This window comes from Diabrotica virgifera, chromosome 1 (assembly GCF_917563875.1).
Source record: "Diabrotica virgifera virgifera chromosome 1, PGI_DIABVI_V3a".
In the NCBI taxonomy this organism is placed as follows: Eukaryota; Metazoa; Arthropoda; class Insecta; order Coleoptera; family Chrysomelidae; genus Diabrotica; species Diabrotica virgifera.
In genome coordinates, this window is record NC_065443.1 from 253,975,692 (window position 1) to 253,999,075 (window position 23,384).

Sequence of the window (23,384 nt, forward strand, 5' to 3'; positions counted from 1 at the left end):
TTACACAAATACACATTATTATCTCTCAAATATTATTTTGCCTACATACATTTTTATTTGATAAAATTATTAAATTGTTTATTTGTTAAAATGTTTGTCTGATGAAAATCGGTCCGGGTTAGCTGGACGTCCGGGTTATCGGGGGCCGACTTATCGGGATTCCACTGTACTTTCATACACAATGGTTTTCAAATGGAAGGAAGAGCATACGACTCTGTTCTTGGAACATTTTAAAAATTATTCGTGTTTGTGGAATTACAAGACGGCGGGATATAAAAACCGAGATTGTCGGGGAAATGCAATTAAATCGCTAATTGAAGATTTGAACATTAGTGATATAACCGAAGAATACATAGAATTCTATAGACACAAGCGGCTCCTAGGCTTGTCTTCTTAATACCCATGATCGCACCCACCAACGACGGCGTTTCCTTAGCCTCTTTTTCGATAATTCTTTTATTAAATGATCACATATTAAAGCCATGGGTAAATAATTCTCAAATATTTTACGGCTATCCCTACTTTTCTGTCTTTACATGGCAAATTACGTGTAGTAAAATTCACACTGATATGGATATGTAAACATTACTAGAATGTCATTCTACTTGAAAATGTCATCATTAACTTAAAGAGATGGCTTTTGAATGTTCCTGGATAACTGTTATTTATTGTATAATTGCAAATTAATAATTCAGTTAATAAATGTGATAATTTTTTCAGTAACTATCTATTCAGTGATTGTAATAATTTATATGTACAACAAAAACTAATACCCAATCGAGAAAAGAGGAAATTAAAGTGACTTTTTAATAATATATTGTTACTATGGAACGCTTACAATTTTAAACATCTTTAACAACAAAATACTTGGATCACAGAATATATTATCCTGATGTATCCTTTGCTTGGATCTTCCACAAATAATACACAATAAATAACTTTTTATTAAGTTCACGTCTTAAATCAATTATTTATCAAATACACTATAATATATCAATATAATTTAATCAACAACTGAAAATATTCCCGATGCCACGTCAAATATTTAAAATTGTCACTGATTGTCACGGTCTGACTGACAATATGCTGACAATATTCTATTCGACTGAGTGCGTTGAAGACAAAGATAGATTTGGAAAATATTACCACGGACATGCGGTGTCCATTTTTTTCGAATCTTGAAAAAACTACTAAATACTTTTAAAAAATTTAAACGCAGAACGAAAGACTAAATTATTACCGAGGGCCGAAAGTCCCTTAGAATAAATAAAATTTTTATTTTTAATGAGATATTTGAACTTAAAAATCACACTAAATTTTCTCTTAGTTGTTCACTTCTGTAACTTATTGAAATAAATATTATAGAAGTTCTCAGGGACTTTCGGCCCTCACTAATAACGTAATCTATCAGTTTGCGTTTAAATTTTTGAAAAATACTTATTAGTTTTCTCAGGATTCGAAAAAAATGAATCCCCATTTGAATAGCATTGCAGCCGAAAATACGTACCCATCCTCTTAATGCAACTCCTAAATACATGACTTCATTCGACAACATCATTCGAAGAATATGTGTTGAATAGTTCATTTTGCAGATACTGTGTAAATAGAAGTGCTTTCACTTCTGCTCCATTCAACCAAAGTGAATTCAATTGGGATGAACCGTATAATTTCGCCTTAAGCTGTTATGTTTAATTATTAACAATGAGCGCTAAGTGCGTATTAGGCGGCCGTTAATGGTGAGTGCGAAAGAGATGCACCATTCCGGCCATCCAATGGTGTATCTCACTCGCACTCACATTAACGGCCGCCTCAATAGACGGCCTTCTTGGAGTCAGTTCGACAATCTATTCATGATATCTTAGATATTATCTTGGGGAATATTGTTTCACTCTTCTACGGTAGCCGTCTTGAGCTCTCTGAAGGAGCTGGTTCGTGTTTTTACCCGTTTTTTGAGGTTGTCCCAAATGTGTTGAATTGGGTTAAGATCGGAACTGTGTGTCGGCCATGGTAAATCTTGAATCCTGACTTCATTAAGGTACTCACGGGTGAATCTTGCGTTATGGTACCGTGCATTGTCAAACATTAATTCAAAGTTTTCACCAATAAATGGTTCGAAAGACATGGGATGGTCTTGGAGAACTTCTTGTACGTATCTTTGAGCACCTACATTATCTCTATCAAACACAAGACCAGTACGAGCTTCGTAAAAGATATATCTAACTAAATCATTATTGACCCTCCTCGGTAAGCCAGTGTTTCGGTTATAGTGCATGGAAGCAAACCTTTCACTTTGACGCAGGTAGACACGCTGACGTCCATCTGAACCTGTTAGGGATATTCTGCTCTCATCTAAGAACAGTATGTTCTTCCATTCCGTCGCAGCCCAGGCAGCATATTCTCGCACAAAACCAAATCTAGCTCTACGGTATTGTGGGAGCAGCTGTGGGGTGCGAGCTGAACGTAAAATCCTCAAATTTCTTTCTGCCAATCTTCTTCTAATGGTACGTTCACTCACACTAACATTTCTCACCTCACAAAGACGCGTACGAGCTTCAGAAGCGGCGCAAAAGCGATATCTCAACACGTTGCTGACCATGAAGCGGTAAATTTGAATTGTAGTACATCGATGTTGGCCTTGGCTTGATCTTGCGGGTATATGAACCTGTCTCCCGAAGTCGTCTGATAACATCCCGTACCGTAATTCAGCTCCTACATCCTTCGGAGAACTCAAGACGGATACGGTAGAGGTTTGGCACAATATCCATCAATCGGATATCATGAATCGACTGCCGGATCGGCTTTAAGAAGTCCTTAGGGCCAGAGGTGGCAACACCCATTATTGATACTCATAATTTTTTAAGTAAACTTTGATTTTCAAAATTATGTTTGTTTGATTTTTAATTGTTTTGATTTTTGTTTGAATCTAAGATTGACAATTTCTGCAAATTGAAAGAAATACAAGGTGGGCGGCTAATATTGTGCCGGTGAGTGTACCGTGTACCTACTCTGTGCGTAAAGTGAGTTAAGTCCAAAAATTGTCGAAATTGGCAAATGTATGTTAGATTGGCATCTGGTATAATTGGCAATCTGTATGTTAGAAATTGGTATCTAGATGTGTGTATAATTTGTCAAGTCTAATTCCATTCCTAAACTGAGATATTCATTTTACACAAATGAAAAACAATCAATACTAACTGTGTAAAGCGTGTTAGGTCCCGAACTTAGACATATCACTCTTTACACTAAACATTATTTAAGAAACAGGAAGACTCAGTGTGTTAAGGTCCACAATATTTGCGACTTCTGTACACTAATCAGTTATTACGTTGACTCTCTGTACGCCGCGCGCCTTTAAATCTGATTTGTTTTTTTTTTACTAAAAGTATTTGGAGAAAGTCGGAGATACCTATAAACTATTATTCAAAAGAAAAGATCATCTCCTTCGGGCACAATCCAACCGGATGAAAGAGGAAATTTTAGAAAAAAATGTATAACTAAAGAAGAAAGGAACTGATAAATCAATTTTTAATTGGAATCCCAGTTTATTAAAGCCACTACTCAAGACAAGATTGTGGGAAAAATTTGTTTCTCCTCATTTGACCATAGTGACACTATAATATCGATGGTGAAAGTTCCCAACCTCCTATGTTAATTTTTGGCTATTTTGTTTTGTTACCCTAAATTAAAGAAAATATGTATTTTTACTGTTTACAAGCTCCTATGTCGTTATTTCGTTAATTGGCTTATAGATGGCCCTATATGAAATAACGACATAGGAGCTTATAGACAGTAAAAATACATATTTCTCGTTAATGTAAGGGTAACAGAACAAAATATTCAAAAATTGACGCAGGTGGTTGGGAACTTTCAACATCGATATGAAAAATACAAGCGTACCCTATCTGAAAACAGTTTAAAACCTGTAAGCTATAGTAAGTTTTGTGAGGAGTTCCACAACAATTTAAAAATTAAAACGTCTAAATTAGATACCTGTTCATAGTGTGATAGGCTGGACATGCAACTTAAAATATGTTCTGAGAGTGAAAACCAGGAGTTTTTAAAACAAAAAAATGACCACATTGATAACGCGGAGTATGCGTATGAGTCTAAAAAGTTAGACAAAGAAAATTCAAAAGTTACCGATTCAACCAAAATTGTGACATTTGACATGCAGCAATGCCTTCGCACTTCACTCGTGCATAGTTCCATAGCTTTCTACAAACGCCAACTTTGGACTTTTAATCTAACAGTCTACGACTGCAGTGATGGCACAATTTACTGTTACCTTTAGTATGAAGGTGTAGCTGAGAGAGGTGCTAATGAAGTTGGCTCATGTGTATACAAATTTATTTCTAAAGCTTTAAAGCCTGTTGTGAAAAGTTTGATCATATAGGTACTCAGATACATGTGGTGGTCAAAACAGGAATACTCATGTACCAGCTATGTGTATGGTAGCCCTGCAAAATTCTCCTAACTTGGAAGCTATCATACATAAATTTTTTAGTACCTGGCCACACGCACATTGAGTGTGATACATCACACGTTCTTATTAAAAAAAATAAAACAGCTTTTGCTGGACGTTCCACCATCCTCATGATTGCGCCGAACTTATACAAAGCACTGGTAAGAAACGCCCTTTGAATATTGTTAAAAAACAGTATGAGATGTACAGTGGCCGAATTTTGTTAAAAACGAGCCTGGAATAATTTACTATAAGAATATTTTAGATCTTAATCAACCCATTCAATGCATCAGTTTCAAAATAAGAGGCAAAGAAACCATTAGTAAAATGGACCCTGGTTTACGTTACCCAGGACAAAATTCTATACCCAAGTAGAAAAAAATGACCTCATTAACCTGCTTCCATACATTTCATCATAGTCCAGAAAGCCACTGCGCATCCGCTAGGAAAAATATTCTAATTCGGATTTTTTTGCACAATATTACTCAAAAAGGACCCCTTTTAACAAATTTGCATGTTGCCAGGACCAAAAGTTGGTCAAAAGTTTTTTAAACGTTTTTTTTTATTTTTTTCCTAAAATTATTTTTTTGCATGGAACAAATTTTTTTTAGATTTTTTGGATCATTCCAAACAGAAAAGGTCTTTAGTGACTTTTCTCTAAAGTTGATAGTTTTTGACATATAAGTGATTAAAAATTGAAAAATTGCGAAATCGGCCATTTTTAACCTTCAAAAACTATGTGAAAAACTGAAAATTTGAATGTTGCCAAAGTCGGTAGATATTCTTTAAACATCGATTACTGAAATCCCGAAGAGTTTTGTGCAATACAATATCAAAAACCCCTTTGTTTTTTAATTGACAATCAAGCATGCGCGACACTATTTTCCACCGTTGCATGTGTATACAGTATACATTATGGTGCAAATGAAAGGAATCAATTCGTTATTTCGTAAACCGGTGACTTTAAGGAAAAATCCCAAAACAGGTCGGTTTTTATTTTTAAGTTGTGATATTGTGGCATATGTAGTATACTAGTGACGTCATCCATCTGGGCGTGATGACGTAATCGATGATTTTTTTAAACGAGAATACGGGTCGTGTGCAGGCTCATTTGAAAGGTTCTTCAATTCTCTATTCAGTAATATAAACATGTACATAATTATTTATACAGGGTGTCCTTCTACTTCTTTTTTGTCAAATAATTTAATTTAATAGAAATTTTTTGGACACCCTGTATAAATAAATATGTAAATGTTTATATTACTGAATAGAGAATTGAAGAACCTTTCAAATGAGCTAGCACACGACCCCTATTCTCATTTAAAAAATCATCGATTACGTCATCACGCCCAGGTGGATGATGTCACTAGTATACCATATATGTCACAATATCATAACTTAAAAATAAAAATCGACCTGTTTCGGGATTTTTCCTTAAAGTCGCCGGTTTACGAAATAACGAATTTATTCCTTTCATTTGCACCATACTGCATACACATGCAACGGTGGAAAATAGTGTCGCGCACGCTTGATTGACAATTAAAAAACAAAGGGGTTTTTGATACTGTATTGCAAAAACCTCTCCGGGATTTCATCAATCGATGTTTAAAGAATATCTACCTACCTTGGCAACATTCAAATTTTTAGATTTTCACATAGTTTTTGAGGGTTAAAAATGGGCGATTTCGCAATTTTTCAATTTTTAATCGCTTATATGTCAAAAACTATCAACTTTAGAGAAAAGTCACTAAAGACCTTTTCTGCTTGGAATGACCCAAAAAACCTAAAAAAATTTTGTTCCATGCAAAAAAAAATAATTTTAGGAAAAAAACAAAAAAAAAAAACGTTTAAAAAATTTTTGACCAATTTTTGGTCCTGGCAACATGCAAATTTGTTAAAAGGGGTCCTTTCTGAGTAAGATTGTGCAAAAAATCCGAATTAGAATATTTTTCCTAGCGGATGCGCAGTGGCTTTCTGGACTACCAGTATCTCACCAATTCTATAAAGAATAACCTCAAATGAAGCAGAGAATACCTACACTGATGGCATTCCTGATAAAGAAAATCAAGAGATAGTGCAACTACATAGTTGACAAAAAAAGAAAGTAGGAATGTGAAAGCCACGAAAAAAATGACAGTTAAAGTATAAATAAATATGAAAATATTTAAAATGAGAAAATAAATCAACGAAACAAACTGTCAGGAAGAAGGAAAACAATGTAAATATTAAATAATAAAACTTAAAAAATATTGATTTGTTTCCCATATCAGTTTTTCTTAATTTTTTGTATTATTTTACCTAATTTGTATATTATTACTTACTTGGTTTATGATCAATAAACACAAGTTTTTGTCTTGCTAAATGTTCTTCTATTATTATTTATTAAAATCTGCTACTTTGGTCTTAAAAATCCCCATTATTATTATTAAATATAATTTTTATGCTTTTTGTTATAGTTTGTGTTATGCGTTAAGCGTGTTAAGTTCATGATATTTGTGCCAATTGTGTTAAGTCCATGTAAGAAAAAGTTTATTATTTTTTTATAATACTTATATAGTTTGTTTATATTATTTATTGAGTATGTTATTGAGAGAAATAAATATTTAATTGAACAAAAGTGTTTAAAAGAATTTTGAGGGATACATTCTTGTAAAAACTCCAAAAGTAAAGCTCGAACATATTATTTCAAACTTTAAACGCGTTTATCTCAAAACAGTGTTTTAGGACTTAACTCTCTTTATGCACTGAGCACAGTATTAATAAACAACTGGTTTACCTTAAAGCATAAGGATAGAAGAGCTCGTGGGAGCTTGGCACCGCGTAAGTCAGGTAAACGAAAGAGCCATCTTTCGTATGCCTAAATTTGTCTATCCATTCGTTTTGGTTCATAACGTCCGCCAATTTCTGATTTGTTTTCTTCACTGTTTGATCTTCGAATTGAAGTACAATTTTGCCTAATGAAAGATATTTTTATGAAAATCCGAAAATGTGAATATAGTCCAAATAATGAAGCTTAAAACAGGACAAAACCTCGTAATTTTTACAGACTGGATCGATTTGCTTGAAAATTTGAGAGTAAGTAGTGGAAAGTCCAAGGATCAAAATATATATCATGCCGAAAGGCGCTTTTACCATGAATTTTTTATTACATTTTAATAGCAAAAGTTGGCAAAAACGTTCATTCTAAGCAAAAAACGTTCTATACATTTTTTTGCTAAAATTGATAGTTTTCGATTTATTCGCTATCGAAAGTGTTAGTTTTATATCGAAAAAAATAAAAGTTTTCATTGTTCATCAATGTTTTTAATAAGTTTTCTGCTAATAACTCCAAAAGTTTTCGATTTATCAAAACAATTGTACTAAACAAAAATGTACCTTTTAAAAAAATAAACATAACCGTTTTTTAAAATTTTCTTTAAGACCAATAGTAATCGAGCTATACTTTATTATATCTTGGATCTTCTACGTCAAATGCTAAATATTGTAGTTTCAAAGTCAAAAGATGGGAAAACTATGCATTTTTCGAGGACAACTTGTTTAAACTAATTTAAAATACTTAAAAACATATATCTCTAGAAATTAAAATGAAGTCTCTAGCTCAAAAATTATGTGACTTATAATGAAAAGAATGTCAGTTCCCATTTTTTCAGCGAAAAAGTGATCGCAAGTAACCCCCTCATCACCACCCTAATTAAAATTAGTCATTAACCTTATTTGGTTTTTTATTTATGTATTATTAATAGGTTCTAGAAGTTTGACCGGCTTAGAATGATTAGTTTGAAAAAAAAAATGGAGTTAAAAGTGAATAACGAATTTTTATAGTTTGGAAAAAATGGCTTTTTCTTCAGAATAGCAAGATTAGCATCATAGGTACTAAAAAATATTTAAATATGAAATTGTAGCTTATTTAATTCCCAAGAACACAGTTTACAAACATTTTTTCTACGGTAAAAATTGAGTGAGCTATTGACAATTAAAACTTGTAATAACATGCAAAAACCATCTTTACCATCCCTTCAAAGTCACCCCTTTTGGCGACTTAGGAATTTAAAAAGATTTTATTATAATAGGGTTATAGATTATACAAAATTATTTTTTACAAAACTTTCTAAGATAAAAATAAAAAGTTAGGGTTAAAAAATCAATATATCTTTTTGAAAAAAAAGGAGACATCCAATTGGAAGCATAATAATGTAAGTTAGCGGTATTTTTAGTCAATGGGCTTATTCATTCTTATTTATTTATGTATTAATGATAGGTTCTAGAAGCTTGACTGGCTTAGAATGGTTAGTTTTTATAAAAACTGGAGTTAAAGCGAATAAGGAATTTTTGAAGTTTGGTAAAAAATGCCATTTTCTTCAGAATAGAAAGATTAGCATCAGAGATATGAAAAAATGTTTTGATATAAAATTGTAGGTTATTTAATTCCCAAGAACTTGGTTTGAAAACAATTTTTCTACGGCAAAAATTGAGTGAATCGTAAATGAATATAGGTATCGAAAAACATTGATTTTTTCTATACAAAACTAACACTTTCGATAGCGAATAAATCGAAAACTATTAATTTTATCAAAAAACTGTATAGAATATTTTTTGCTTAGAATGAACGTTTTTATCAACTTTTGTGGTCAAAATGTAATAACAAATTTCCACCCTCGAAATAGGGTGGCAACCACACCCATGATAAAAGCGCCTTTCGGAATCATATAGATTTTGATCCTTGGACTAGCCACTACTTATTCTCAAATTTTCAAGCAAATCGATCCATTCTGTAAAAATTGCGAGGTGAAAAGCTTAGGTTCCTGGACTAATATTAAGAAGGAAAAAAATTGTCTTATTATTAGACCACTACTATTCTTTTTCTCATGATCATCTTTCAGTGCGTCACAGTTTTTCGATTTCTTTCTAACGCATTAAATTGTATGTGACAGAAAAAAGGCACGTCCGTGATTACAGACATTTACAATATTTATTCTAGTTATTCTAGTTGTCGATAGATGGCGCAATAATAAAAAAATAATTTTTTTTAATTAGATAATAATACAAATATAACCTGTATAATTTATAAGACTATACAAATCAAAGAAAATACCATTTTATAAATGCAAGAAACACATTTGATTTGTTTTTATTCCAAATTGAAAATAAAAGGTGACAACTGTCAGATTTAATTAAAATGTCATGTTAGAATAAATGTCATAAATGTGTATTATCACGGACTTACCCTTTTTCCTATCATTTGTTAGGCACTGAAAAATGCTCATGAAAAGGACAATACTAATATTACTATTTGTTTTTCAGTACCTTTTTTCGGTTGTTTTGCTCGTAAAGGATCTACAGTTTCTACCGAGCTCTTCCTTCTAGATTGTATCAAATTTTCCTGGAATTGTTGAAATCCTACCTTAAAGAAGAAAAAAAAATGAAAAAAATTGAATTCTGTTAGTGTGCAGTTTGCGTATATTAAAGGGGGGCACCTTTTATTTTATGTAACGTCAATATAATAATTAGACCATGTATAAATACCTCTAAAAAGCCTTTCTAGAATCTGATCAGGTATTAAACACATTTCAGAACCAGAAAATAGGCTTTCCTGATAATAAATTTATAAAATAGTCTATAAAACATAAATAAATGAAAATCTAAATATGCCGATACTTACCAAAGGCTCGGGTGGAACTCTTTTGTACTCAATTTTCTCTAATAACTTCTTGTGTGGGATGTGAAAGGGGACCACATTTAGTTCCCTAAAATTACTCAGCTATTAAAAAGATCCGTAAATCACGTTGAAACGGTTCAAAAGAACTCAATTATTTAGCCTCATCCAGAAACCAAAAATCGTAAATGTCATTGTTACATATTTTTGTCTCACCCTGTAGACATAAGAATAAATTCAAGAAATTTATTTCTGTCCCGAAAAAAAAACGTGAGAATAATTCAATTGTAGTTTATCCGTCTTGTTAAAAAATACGATTTCCTGTGTTTAATTTCTCGCCCGTTCGTTCAGTTGTGATGTAAAAAAGGGTTACATTGTATTATAATGCACGAATCGACTGGCTCCAAGAATCTTGGAGTTTAGGTAGACATACGTGCTAATATCAGTATCAGAGTGAGCAAGTGTTAATTGTGGACTCAGCAATATCTTTCTTGAAAATGTTAGAACGGAGAGAGGTTTGCTGATTTTGCAAACTGATTTTTGATGAATCCCTACTAAGTAGGTTGGACTTAGAATATGTTTTGTTTTTCCCTATTGGTCGACAATACGTGTAGGAAGCTTAGTTATTTTTTTTATTAGTTAATGATGAAAGAGAGAAGGATTGGGCTTTTTTCTTATTGGTTGATTAGATGAGTAGGGTAGAGTGAAAGAAATGGAGTGGGTTTTGGAAGGAAATGTTTTGGTAGGAGGAGATAGATTCAAGTTGTGAGATTAAATAATTCAAGTTTGAGCTTTCAAAGAGAGAGGTTGGTTGAAGCCTGGGCAGAAGCCGCTTTGGCGGTTTTCTGAGAAAGTTAAGTTCAAAGATTAAGTTTTGACGTAGTTCTTAGTCAAGTTTTTTTTAAGTTCCTGAAAATGTAGAGTATTAGAAGCAGTACCTATGTAGTGTTAGAAACTGTTCTTTCGAGACTTCGTAGTCACAAGTTAAATGCCGCTGTTAGGCAAAGAGCCAGTTTATTTTAGTGTATACTACACTACCTAAGTTCCTTTTTGTAAGTAGGAAGGAATTAACATGAGCTTGAAATGAGAGAAATGTGAATCAACATTAGTTTAAATCAAGTTTCTATCAAAGTGTGCATAATTTCTCGTCCCGCCCTTCCCAAATTTAGCAAGAGCATTACATAGACTAAAACATAACCTAAATTTCCAAACACTTCATTAATTAGCCCGTATTTGTCTACTGCTAAACTTAGACCTCCCGTAAAATTTTCCACCTATCTCTATCTTGAGCTTTTTGTATTTAATTTGTGGTGACGTGCTTTATATCATCCGTCCATCTAGTCGTTGGTCGTCCTGTGCTTCGATATGCCTCTTGTCTTCATCGCGTGTATGTTCATTTATCATCCGTCAATCTGGAAACATATCCGGCTCAAGCCCATTTAGCTATGGCTATTCTTTCAACTGCATCAGTGACTCCTGTTCTTCTTATTTCTATGTTTGGTAGGTTATCTTTGATGGCAAAAAATAACATTGATATTTATTTATTTATTGTTCCTTTTGTCAGATTTAGTGTTTTCGCACCATATGTAAGAACCGGTAAAATGCACTGTTCAAAAACCTTCCTTTTCAAACAAACTGGAATATTAGACTTACAAATGTTGTTCAATCTACCAAAGAAAACCCATCTGAGATCTATTCTTCTTTGTATTTCAGTTGTCTGATCATCTCGGCATAAGCTAATCTCATGCCCTAGATATTTGTAGGCTATTACTTGGTCGATGCTATAGCTTTCAATTTGAATTTTATTGCTGACTACAAGGTTGGTCATCAATTTTTATTTTGAGGTGTTAATTTTAAGACCAATTATTGTTTTTGATCCTTCATAGAGCGTTCTCAGCATTTTTTATAAATTAACTCTATCAGATATTAAAACGATGTCATTGGCAAATCTTAGGTGGTTCAGATCATGGTCCATATATATTAATTCCCATATTATCCTCTTGTTCCATGCATTCGAACATATATTCGAATACAGCTGTAAATAATTTCGGGGAGATAGTATCAAAATGTCTAATTCCACGTTCTATTCGGAACTTTTTGGTATCTTCTTGAAGTTTCGTAGATATTCTTAATCAAGGCAATATATGAGTAATAAATGCCGCAGTCAGCAATGCTAGAAGCATTTTATGATGATCTATAGTGTGAAATGGCTTTTTATAGACTTAATCCTTTTATAAACGCCGCTACTGATCAGTATCTACTTTTTAGATAGAGCATAGAGAACCAACTAGACCTACAGAGAGTATCCAATGTATCTTCTATTATACACAAAGGTTATTTAACTATCTATTTTGTCACCGAAATGAGCTAGTGATAGTCAATATCCTTCATGCGTGGAGCCATCTTTCTTTACCAGAACTACATATGAGGTCCATAGACCGTTTACTTGCCTATATTTCTAATATATTCAGCTTCGTCTCATTTCGCAAATCGAAGCATTCTGGGATGCCTGTTGGCACCATTTCTTGATTTCCCTTCCAGGATCCGTTTTGTCCACCTGTTATATGCCATTCGAGTCAAGTGGCCTGCCCAGTTCTATTTCAGTACCTATTGTTGTTCTCTCCACAGCATCAGCCACTGTGGATCTTCGTTGTAGCTGGCGGTTTGGGATCTTGTCACGCAGTGAAACGCCCTAGATAGCAAGCTTCACCGCCCTTTGAGCATACGGATCTTTTTGGCATGTATTAATGACTATATATAAACTATTTTGGATACACGAACTTCAATGATTTGACTGTATTTTAGGAGGAGGAACCAAATAGTGTAACCAAATATCCATAGTGCGGCAGATTCGTGCAAATATTATAAGAATTGCACATTTAATGATACAAGCGTATAATTTGGTCCATATATGTATACTGCACATATAAAGGTTCAAATTTAGATATGACGCCATCTCAGATTTTACCTTTTACAAAAATGGCGGTCATTTAAAATGGTCGACTATACAGGGTGTAACAAAAATACAGGTCATAAATGAAATTGCATATTCTGGGACCAAAAATAGTTCGATTGAACCTAACTTACCTTAGTACAAATATGCACACAAAAAAAGTTACAGCCCTTTGAAGTTACAAAATGAAAATCGATTTTTTCCGATACATCGAAAACTATTAGAGGTTTTTTAATGAAAATGGACATGTGGCATTCTTATGGCACGAACATCCTAAAAAGAAGTTATATTGAAATTTGTGCAGCCCATAAAAATTTTATGGGGGTTTTGTTCCCTTAAACCACCCCAAACTTTTATGTGCGTCCCAATTAAATTATTTTTGTAGTACCATTAATTAAACACAATGTTTTTAAAACTTTTTTGCCTCTTAGTACTTTTTCGATAAACCAGTTTTAATCGAGATGCGGCTTGTTTTTTAATATGTTTACATAAAAATTTTATGGGAGTTTTGTGCCTTTAAACCCTCCAAATGTTTGTGTACGTTCCAATTAAACTATTATTGCTGTACCATTAGTTAAACACAGTGTTTTTAAAATTTTTGTGCCTCTTAGTATTTTTCAGATAAGGCACCTTTTATCGAGATGTGGCTTCTTTTTTAATATGGTTCAAACTATACCTCAAACTGTAATTTATAAATAAATTTTCATATTATTACCAAGTCTTTAAAATCGTACTTAACAGTACACAAATATGTGGTGGATTTGACAAAATATTCAAAATATCTCAAAAAAAACAAAAGAGGCAAAAAAGTTTTAAAAATATTGTGTTTAACTAATTTTGCCACAATGATAATTTAATTGGAACGTACACAAAAGTTTGGGGGGGGGGTTTAAGGGAACAAAACCCCCAAAAAATTTTTATGGGGTACACAAATTTCACTATCATTTTTTTTTCAGATATTCCTATCATAAGAATGTCACATGTCCGTTTTCAATAAGAAACCTCAAACAGTGTTCGATCTATTGAAAAAAATCGATTTTTATTTTGTAACTTCAAAGGGCTGTAACTTTTTTAGGTGCACATTAGTACTAAGGTAAGTTAAGTTCAATCGAACTATTTTTGGTCCCAGAATATGTAATTTAATTTATGTCCTGTATTTTTGTTACACCCTGTATATATGTGACTAATAGCACGATATCTTTTAAATGAAAAGTCCGATTTCAACCAAATTTGGTACATACATAGGTTCTTTTTATGATTTACAAGGTCGATGTCGTGAACTGAAAGAATCGGTTGACGAGAAGTTGTGTTTTTCCTGGTTTTTTTATGTAAAACTATTTTATAATATGTAAATAATTTATTTTCAATTTTTTCATACTGTATATATTAATTCTTCAAAATGGTAATACCACCATCAAAAAAAGCGTAAGAATATGTTTTAGGAAATAGTTTGAACTTTTTAGTTATGTTAATTACCATTTAATAAATGCATAACGTATCTTCACATGTACCTATGTGTGGCAGATTCTTGCAAATATTATAAGAATTATTGTGCATTTAATGGTAGAAGCATATAATTTGGACCACATATACTACACATACAAAAGTTTAAATTTAGATATGAGTGCATCTGAGATTTTGCCTTTTACAAAAATGGCGACCATTCAAAATGGCGGCTATACATATGTGACTAATAGCACTATAACTTTTGAGCGAAAAGTCCGATTTCAGCCAAATTTGGCATCAAGGTTCTTTTTTTGATGAATTAGATCGAGGTCTTGAACCGGAAGAATCGGTTTACCAGAAGTAGTGTATTTACTGTTTTTTATGTAACAATATGTTGTTGTTTTTTTCAATTCTTTCACCCTGTATATATTAATTTTTCAAAAAGTTAATACCGCCATTGAAAAGAGCGTGAAAAGATTTTTTAGGAAAGATTTTTGAATTTTTTAGTTATGTTAATTACCATTTAATAAATGCATAACATATCTTATGTACCTATGTGCGGCAGATTCATTTTGAATGCTCGTTATTTTGTAAAAGACAAAATCTGAGATAGCCTCATATCTAAATTTGAATCTTTGTATGTGTAGTGTGTATGGTCCAAATTATTTGCTTTTACCATTAAATTCACAATAATTCTTATATTATTTGCACGAATCTGCCGCACATAGGTTCATAGGTACAAGTAAAGATACGTTATGCATTTATTAATTGGTAATTAACATAACTAAAGAGTTCAAAATATTTCCTAAAAAATACCTATTTTTACGCTCTCTTCAACGCCGGTATTAACTTTTTGAAAAATTAATATGTACAGGGTGAAAGAATCGGTAAAAAACAACATGTTTTCACATAAAAATCAGGAAAAACATAACTTCTGGTAAATCGATTCTTCCGATTCAAGATCTTGCTCTTACACATCAAAAAAAGAACCTATATACCAAATTTGGTTGAAATCGGACTTTTCGTTCAAAAGTTATCGTGCTATTAGTCACATATGTATAGTCGCCATTTTGAATGCCCGCCATTTTTGTAAAAGGTAAAATGTGAGATGGCCTTATATCTAAATTTGAACCTTGATGTGTGTAGTATATATGGTCCAAATGATAAGTATGTGTCTATTGTTAAATGCACAATAATTCTTATAATATTTACACGAATCTGCCACACATAGGGACATGTGAAGATACGTTATGCATTTATTAGATGGTAATTAACATAACTATAAAGTTCAAAATATTTTCTACAAAATATTTTTACGCTCTTTTCAATTGCGGTATTACCTTGAAAAATAATATATACAGAGGGAAAAAATTGAAAAAAAAACACATAGTTTTACATAAACAACCAGTAAAAATACCATTTCTGGTAAACCGATTCTTCTGGTTCACCACATCCATCTTGTAAATCAAAAAAATATTTAATAATAGTTTAAATCGGACTTTTCGTTCAAAAGTTATGGTATTGTCCTTTTCATGACCATTTTTCAGTGCGTCACAAATTATAGGAAAAAAGGTAAGTCCGTGATAATACACATTTATGACATTTATTCTAACATGACATTTTGGTTAAATCTGACAGTTGTCACATTTTATTTTCAATTTGGAATAAAAACAAATCAATTGTGTCTATTGCATTTATAAAATGGTATTTTCTTTGATTTGTATAGTCTTATAAATTGTACAGATTATATTGATAATATTATTATTTTATTTAATAAATAATTCTTTTTTGATTATGGCGCCATCTATCGACAACTAGAATAACTAGAATAAATGTTATAAATGTCTGTAATCCCCGACGTGCCTTTTTTCTGTCACATACAATTTAATGCGTTAGAGAGAAATCGAAAAACTGTTACGCACTGAAAAATGGTCATGAAAAGGACTATACTATTAAACACATATGTATAGCCGCCATTTTGAATGCCCGCCATTTTTGTAAAAGACAAAATCTGAGATGGCCTCATATCTAAATTTGAACCTTTATATGTGCAATATATGTGGACCAAATAATATGCTTGTATCATTAAATGTGCAATTGTTTCACATATCAGCCGCACTACCATTCGTTCTCTCTGTGTTTATTTCTTAAATGCTTACTTGTATTCTAAAACTATCAGATTCAAATCTCCCGTTTGACGCATAGGGCTTTTCATCGATTGTCATTTGTTTCGAGCTTCTGTCATATGTTGTATAATCTGTGTATAATATTAATATACACGGATTATACGACATATGACAGAAGCTCGAAACAAATTACTGTGAATGACAAGCCCCATTTAACTTATTTCTTACGAGAAACTGTTGTATGGTCCTTTTCATAGGCATTTTTTAGTGCGTCACAAATGATGAAAAAAAAAGGTAAGTCCTTAATAATACACCTTTATAACATTTATTCTAACATGACATTTTAGTTAAATCTGACAGTTGTCACATTTTATTTGCAATTGGGCATACGGCATACAAACAAATCAATTGGGTTTATTGCATTTATAAAATGGTATTTTCTTTAATTTGTATAGTCTTATAAATTGTACAGAGTATATTCGGATATCTTATACAATTCGTAAATATTTTTTTTCTCGATTATAGCGCCATCTATCGACAACTAGAATAAATGTTATAAATGTCTGTAATCACGGACGTGCCTTTTTTGTCACAGAAAATTTAATGCGTTATAAAGAATTCGAAAAACTGTGACGCACTGAAAATGCCTATGAGAAAGAGGTTACAATCTTTATTATACAGGGTGGGCCAATGAAAAGAGTACACCTCGATATTAGGCAGTATCTATTAGATTTTAAGGACATGGCGAAACAGGTCGATTTTTGATCTAAGGGGGACACATTTTTGCGGTACATACATCTGTCATTCGTCAACACCCTCTCTTTCACTTCCCCTACCCCTGATTTTTAAATAGGGAATAAGGGTCGTCTGCTAGCTCATTTGAAAAGTTATTTAATTCTCTATTCAGTAATATAAACATTAATATAATTATTTATGCAGGGTGTCCAAGAAAAATTGTTTTAATTAAATTAATTGACACAAAAAGAAGAATGTATGTAATTTATTTAATTCAAAATACATTCTACTGCTGTCACAAAACAGAAAAAATGTGTATTATTAAACGTTTATTCAAGCGACTTAAATGTTTTATTTGCTACATTACCTGTTGAATTCTAATGGTGGGTGACATTGTTGATGGAGTTGATCTGGTGGTATCGATCTACGTCTAACATTAGACAAAATACTTGATTCATTACTCTTGGTATCTGCTTCATCCTCGGATGACTGATTTGTTCCATTTGTTCCATTTGCAAATGTAACTCTTGAAAAAATGGAACCGCCTAAAAAATGGAACTTTTGAAAAATTATTTTTTTCAAATGTCATATAATAAAAGTTATAATTCGAGACAATTTAAAATAAAATAATTTCTAATTTCTGCAGGTATTTTATTTTTCTCGTGGATTTTACAATTTAAAATGTTCATTAAAATTTTAGGTACAATTTCAAAATAATAAAACAAACTATAAAACGAGTTAGAAAATAACAAAACTCTTAGGAAGTTTCCTTCTTGTGGCCTTCGTGAAATATGTCCCAACCATCTAACTAACTCTCTGATCTAACATGATTTTCTTTATTATTTTAGGTACCTTATACATTTCCAGTAGCCCCTGGTTTTGTTTTTCTGCGCCAAAATCGTATCAATATCAACGAAGATATGATATAAGGCTTTTTTTTACAATACCATTGTGTTTGGATTTTTCTCTGTTAGCCTCGATATCCCCTTCCCTTTTGTGTAACGCCGCAAACGTAGCAATCGGACCAATAACAATGAAGATATAATAGTAAGGGAGGAAAGTATGCTAAATTTGCAGTTACTCGAGCGTTTTGGGGACCTATTTGGTTGTGAAGATTAGGTCCTAAAACCAAAACAGTTAAGTAGAATTTTTCATTAAGTAAGGACTTTCCATTTTTTAATTTAATTTTCCATTTCCAACAATCGTTTTTTCCGATTACAACTATACGCCAGTCAATGGGAGCAAGAATAGCTATTTGTATAACAAGGGAGGAAAGTGCTACTTTTCCTCCCGAGGATGAAGTTTACTGCCCGACGCGTAGCGGAGGGCAGTAATCATTCAAGGGAGGAAAAGGCACTTTACTCCCATGTTATACATATGGTTTTTCCACCTTCCTCAAATAACAAGTAATTTTTTCATTTTTACTTAATTTATTTATGTAACTAACCAACAAAATGTATTAGAACTAAAACTAACAAGTAGGTACAATATAACTGTCAACTGTCAAATATAAGTCAAATTATTAATGTAAACATTGTTAAATTAGAATAACAATTTACTGTTTTTTACCATTCTGCAAAATACAGAGTGTTTTTAAATAAACGTTAAAATGTATAGATACTTACGTAATAGAAAATAGATATTGTACAGGGCGTCAATAAGTTATATTTCATGAATGAAATACCATTACGTCACTTTTACTTTTCCTCCCTAGGGAGGAAAACGTCCCATCTCTAATTGAATTGGTAAGACGTGTTTATGAGTGCTCGTAACTTTTATCAAGTTTTGTGATTATTACGGCTATAATTAAAAAGCTTTTAAAGCGCCAAAGAAACCATAAACTGACAAAGTGAAATTGTGCAGAAAGTGAGTCAAGAAAACAAGCAGAATAATTTGTAAGTACAATTTCTTATATTTACATTTATTGAATAGAACAAAAATATCGCTTGCAAATTAAAGAACTATAAAAACCAGAAACTAATTAGTTCTGATAAGGTGACTTGATTTTGAGCCATCGAGGCGGGCTCGCCACTTTTTCGCAAACCAAACTGTTACAAAATAACGATTGGACTATTAAGTAACGGGAGTGAATATAAGTAAGTGAAAAAAATCTGTATGTGTACAATTTCTTATATTTATTGGGAAAGAACAAAAATATCGTATGCAAATTAACGAACTATAAATAACAGTAGCTATTTAGGTTTGATAAGGTGAAGAGCCTCCGCGCTTTTGAGGCGGGCTCGGCACTTTTTCGCAAACCGAACAGTGACAAAACACCGATTGGACTATTAAGTAACGGGAGTGAGTAATACATGCACGCTGCGCCACAAAAAATGGCTTCGAATTTGTTAACACCGGTAAAAATAATGGATAGATACAAAGTGGATTCGGACGACGACACATCAGAAGACCATAGAAAGAGGAACAGAGAAGAAGAGGAAGAATTGTTCCAAAAAAGTAAAAAAGTGTCTAGATCGCCTAACAAAACCCGTAACGAAGATAATAAGCTCGATCAAATTATTAAAATGATGCATGACTTAACCACAGAAACAAAAAATTTAACAACCGAAGTAAAAGAGATAAAGAATGAACAGAGAAAGTACTGGGAGGAATTAAACGACCTGAAAACAGAATTGGAGAAAGTTAAACAAGAAAACCAAACTAAACACAAGGAGAAGGAAGAAATGAAAAAAGAACTAAACTATATGAAAATACGTGTACAAAGACTAGAAAAGGAAAGGAAAGTAAATAATGTTGTAATACAAGGCTTGCCAATAGATACAATCGATAGAAATGCACTGAAACAAACTGTAGGAAACTTCATGGAAAAAGAAATGAATATCAATGTTCAAATCGAAGAAGTTATCAAACTGGGAGAAAAAACATGTTTGGTCAAACTACAGAACAAGTTTGAAAAAGAAAAGATCATGCAAAATAAAGCTAAACTAAAACACATAAAAGGCAATAAAGTATATATAAATAATGACATAACAAAAGAAGAACTACAAACACAGAAAAAAATAAGACAAGTCGCAAATGAAGAAATTAATAAGGGTAAAAGTGTTACAATAAAATATAATAAATTAATAATAGATGGAAAAACACACAAATGGAATCAATACAGCAACCAGCTAGAAGAAGACCAGGGAAATCCAAAAAACTAACAGAAGATGAAAATACACAAACAAAAGCACAAATCACGACAGACAAGGCACAGAAAAAGGAATTGAGCAAGGACGAAAATAGAAATAGAGCAAAAACGAAAGATAAACATGAAATAGACATAAGAGAGAACATATTTATAGGTGCATGGAATGTAAGAACCCTACACGAAACCAGCAAATTGGAGCAGGTAAGCCAAGAGATTGATAAGTACAAATTAGACATTGTCGGACTAAGCGAAACAAGATGGAATGGTAGTGGATCAACCCGAGTAGGTGACCAACAGCTAATGATATATTCTGGGAATACGGATGTAAATGACAAACACGAAAAGGGAGTGGCAATACTGCTAGCCCAAAAGGGGAGAAAGGCTCTAGTAGAGTGGGAACCAGTGTCAGAAAGGATTATTTGGGCGAGACTGAAGGCAAGATATTATAACATAATAGTAATAAATGTATATGCTCCCACAAATAAAAACGACGAAAATGAGAAGGAAGAATTTTACGAGCAACTACAAACAACGTTTAATAAGATTAATAATAAATATAGAAGAGATATAAAAATAGTAATCGGAGACTTTAATGCAAAAATAGGAAATGATAATAAAGGACATGAACATGTGATGGGAAAGGAGGGAATCGGAGAGAGAAACGACAATGGAAATCGATTAATCGAATTTTGTGAGCAAAATGAACTTTTAATAGGCGGAAGCATCTTTAAACATAAGCGGATACATAAGGAAACATGGAAATCACCGGGAGGGAGATACAAGAATCAAATAGACCACATAATAATTGAATATAAATGGAGAAGCTGGCTGCAAGATGTCAGGAGCTTAAGAGGTGCTGATGTGGGATCAGACCACATGCTAATCAAAGCGAGACTAAAAATGAAATTAGCCAGAGATAAAAACCAAAAAATCAGCAGAAGGAACAAGTACAACGTTGATGCCCTAAAACAAGAATGTATAAGAAATAAATTTAGTGAGAAACTGGCAATTAACCGAACAGTATCACAACAAACTGGAGAGTCAGTCGAAGAAACATGGAAATATTTTAAAGAAGTGATGATGAATACAGCAAAAGAAACAATCGGATTAAAAAGAAGACAAAATAAAAAATGGATTACCAAAGACACTCTACTACTGATAGAAGAAAGAAAAAAGATCAAAGAAGAAATTCTACAAAAGGAAGGATCGGAAGAAGAGAGGGCACTTGAAAGGAAATACAAGGCAAAAAACGCAGAAGTAAAAAAACAAGCCAGAAAAGATAAAAGAAACTATATAAATGAGATGCTAAATATATCAGAAGAAGCAGCGAAAGAAAACGACTTACGAACACAATATACAATCATACGAAACTTAACAGGAAAAGCACAACGAAATATACGAGAAGTAAAGGATAAACAAGGAAATAGAATAAAAAATGAGAAAGAAATAATACAAAGATGGAAGGAATACTTCGAAGAGATATATGCTAAGCATGAAATAACTCAAATCATAGAAGATGAAATAGAATCACCAGAGCTAGAAGTGAATATTGGAGAAATTACAATGGAAGAAATTGGAAACACTCTAAAACTACTAAAAAATGGCAAAGCCGCAGGAATCGACAATATACCCATTGACATAATAAAAGCAGACACCGAGCAGTCAGTAGAGATGCTACATACACTTTTGAATAAAATATGGACGGACGAAGAATTGCCAAAGGAGTGGAAAGAGGGATTGATTATAAAAATACCCAAAAAAGGAGACCTGAGCAAATGCAACAATTGGCGTGCAATAACACTACTAAGTGCCACATCCAAAGTGCTGACCAAAATCATTTTGGAAAGATTGAAGCCGGAACTAGATAAAAAACTGAGAAACAACCAAGCAGGCTTCCGTTCCAACCATTCCACTATTGATCACATTTGCACCCTTAGAATTATCTTGGAACAAACAAATGAATGGAATAAAGATATAGATGTGAGTTTTATCGACTTCGAGAAGGCCTTTGACCGTGTAAATAGGGCACAGATGTGGAAAATCCTTAGATTATATGGGATACCACAAAAAATCATAAACTTTATTAAACTCTTCTACGAAGGATACAAAGCCAAACTAGAACATTCAGGTGAAGTAACAGAAGAGATATCCATAGAAAGTGGAGTCAAACAGGGTTGTGTACTATCCCCTACCCTATTTCTTATTATGATAGATTGGGTAATGAGGAAAGTAATCGACGATCGAACAGGCATCAGGTGGAACCTTTTCAAACAGCTAGAAGATCTCGAATTTGCAGATGACATCTGCCTTATAACTGAACACCGAAATCATATGCAAGCAAAAATTGACAAATTGACACAGTACTCCGACACGATCGGACTTCGAATAAACACAGAAAAAACTAAACTTCTAAAAAATAATAACCATCCAAATAATAAAATAATGATAAACGGTAAAGAAGTAGAAGAGGTAGACAAGTTCACATATCTGGGATCTGTCATGGAAAGGAGCGGGGGGTGTAAAAAGGATATACAGACGAGAATAACAAAGGCGCAACACGCATTCAACGCTTTAAATAAAATTTGGCAAACAAACGAAATATCGGAAACAACAAAAATTAAAATCTTTAACAGTTGCATTAAAAGTATACTGCTCTATGGAGCAGAAACATGGAAACAGGACGAAAATACAACTAAAAAACTACAAACATTTGTAAACAAATCTCTAAGAAAAATCCTAAAAATATACTGGCCAAATAAAATAACTAATACAGAACTATGGGAAAGGACAAAGCAAACTAACGTATCTACTACAGTCAAGGAAAAAAAATGGAAATGGATCGGCCACACTTTAAGGAA

The 23,384-nt window shown here is 32.6% G+C and overlaps 2 protein-coding genes across 2 annotated transcripts in view; one reads left to right on the forward strand and one right to left on the reverse strand.

The window, feature by feature from the left end:
* LOC114334231 (dynein axonemal heavy chain 6) overlaps positions 1–8,028 on the reverse strand; it is a 226,424-nt gene extending 218,396 nt beyond the window's left edge. The window contains exons 1-2 of the mRNA XM_050663379.1: positions 8,019–8,028; positions 7,239–7,416 (exon numbers count right to left, since the gene is read on the reverse strand). Of these exons, the coding sequence (XP_050519336.1) occupies positions 7,239–7,416; positions 8,019–8,028 (188 nt within the window). The remainder of the gene's footprint in view (positions 1–7,238; positions 7,417–8,018) is intronic.
* Positions 1–23,384, forward strand: part of LOC114334230 (opsin, ultraviolet-sensitive-like) — a 96,531-nt gene that overhangs the window by 3,568 nt on the left and 69,579 nt on the right. The window lies entirely within an intron of this gene.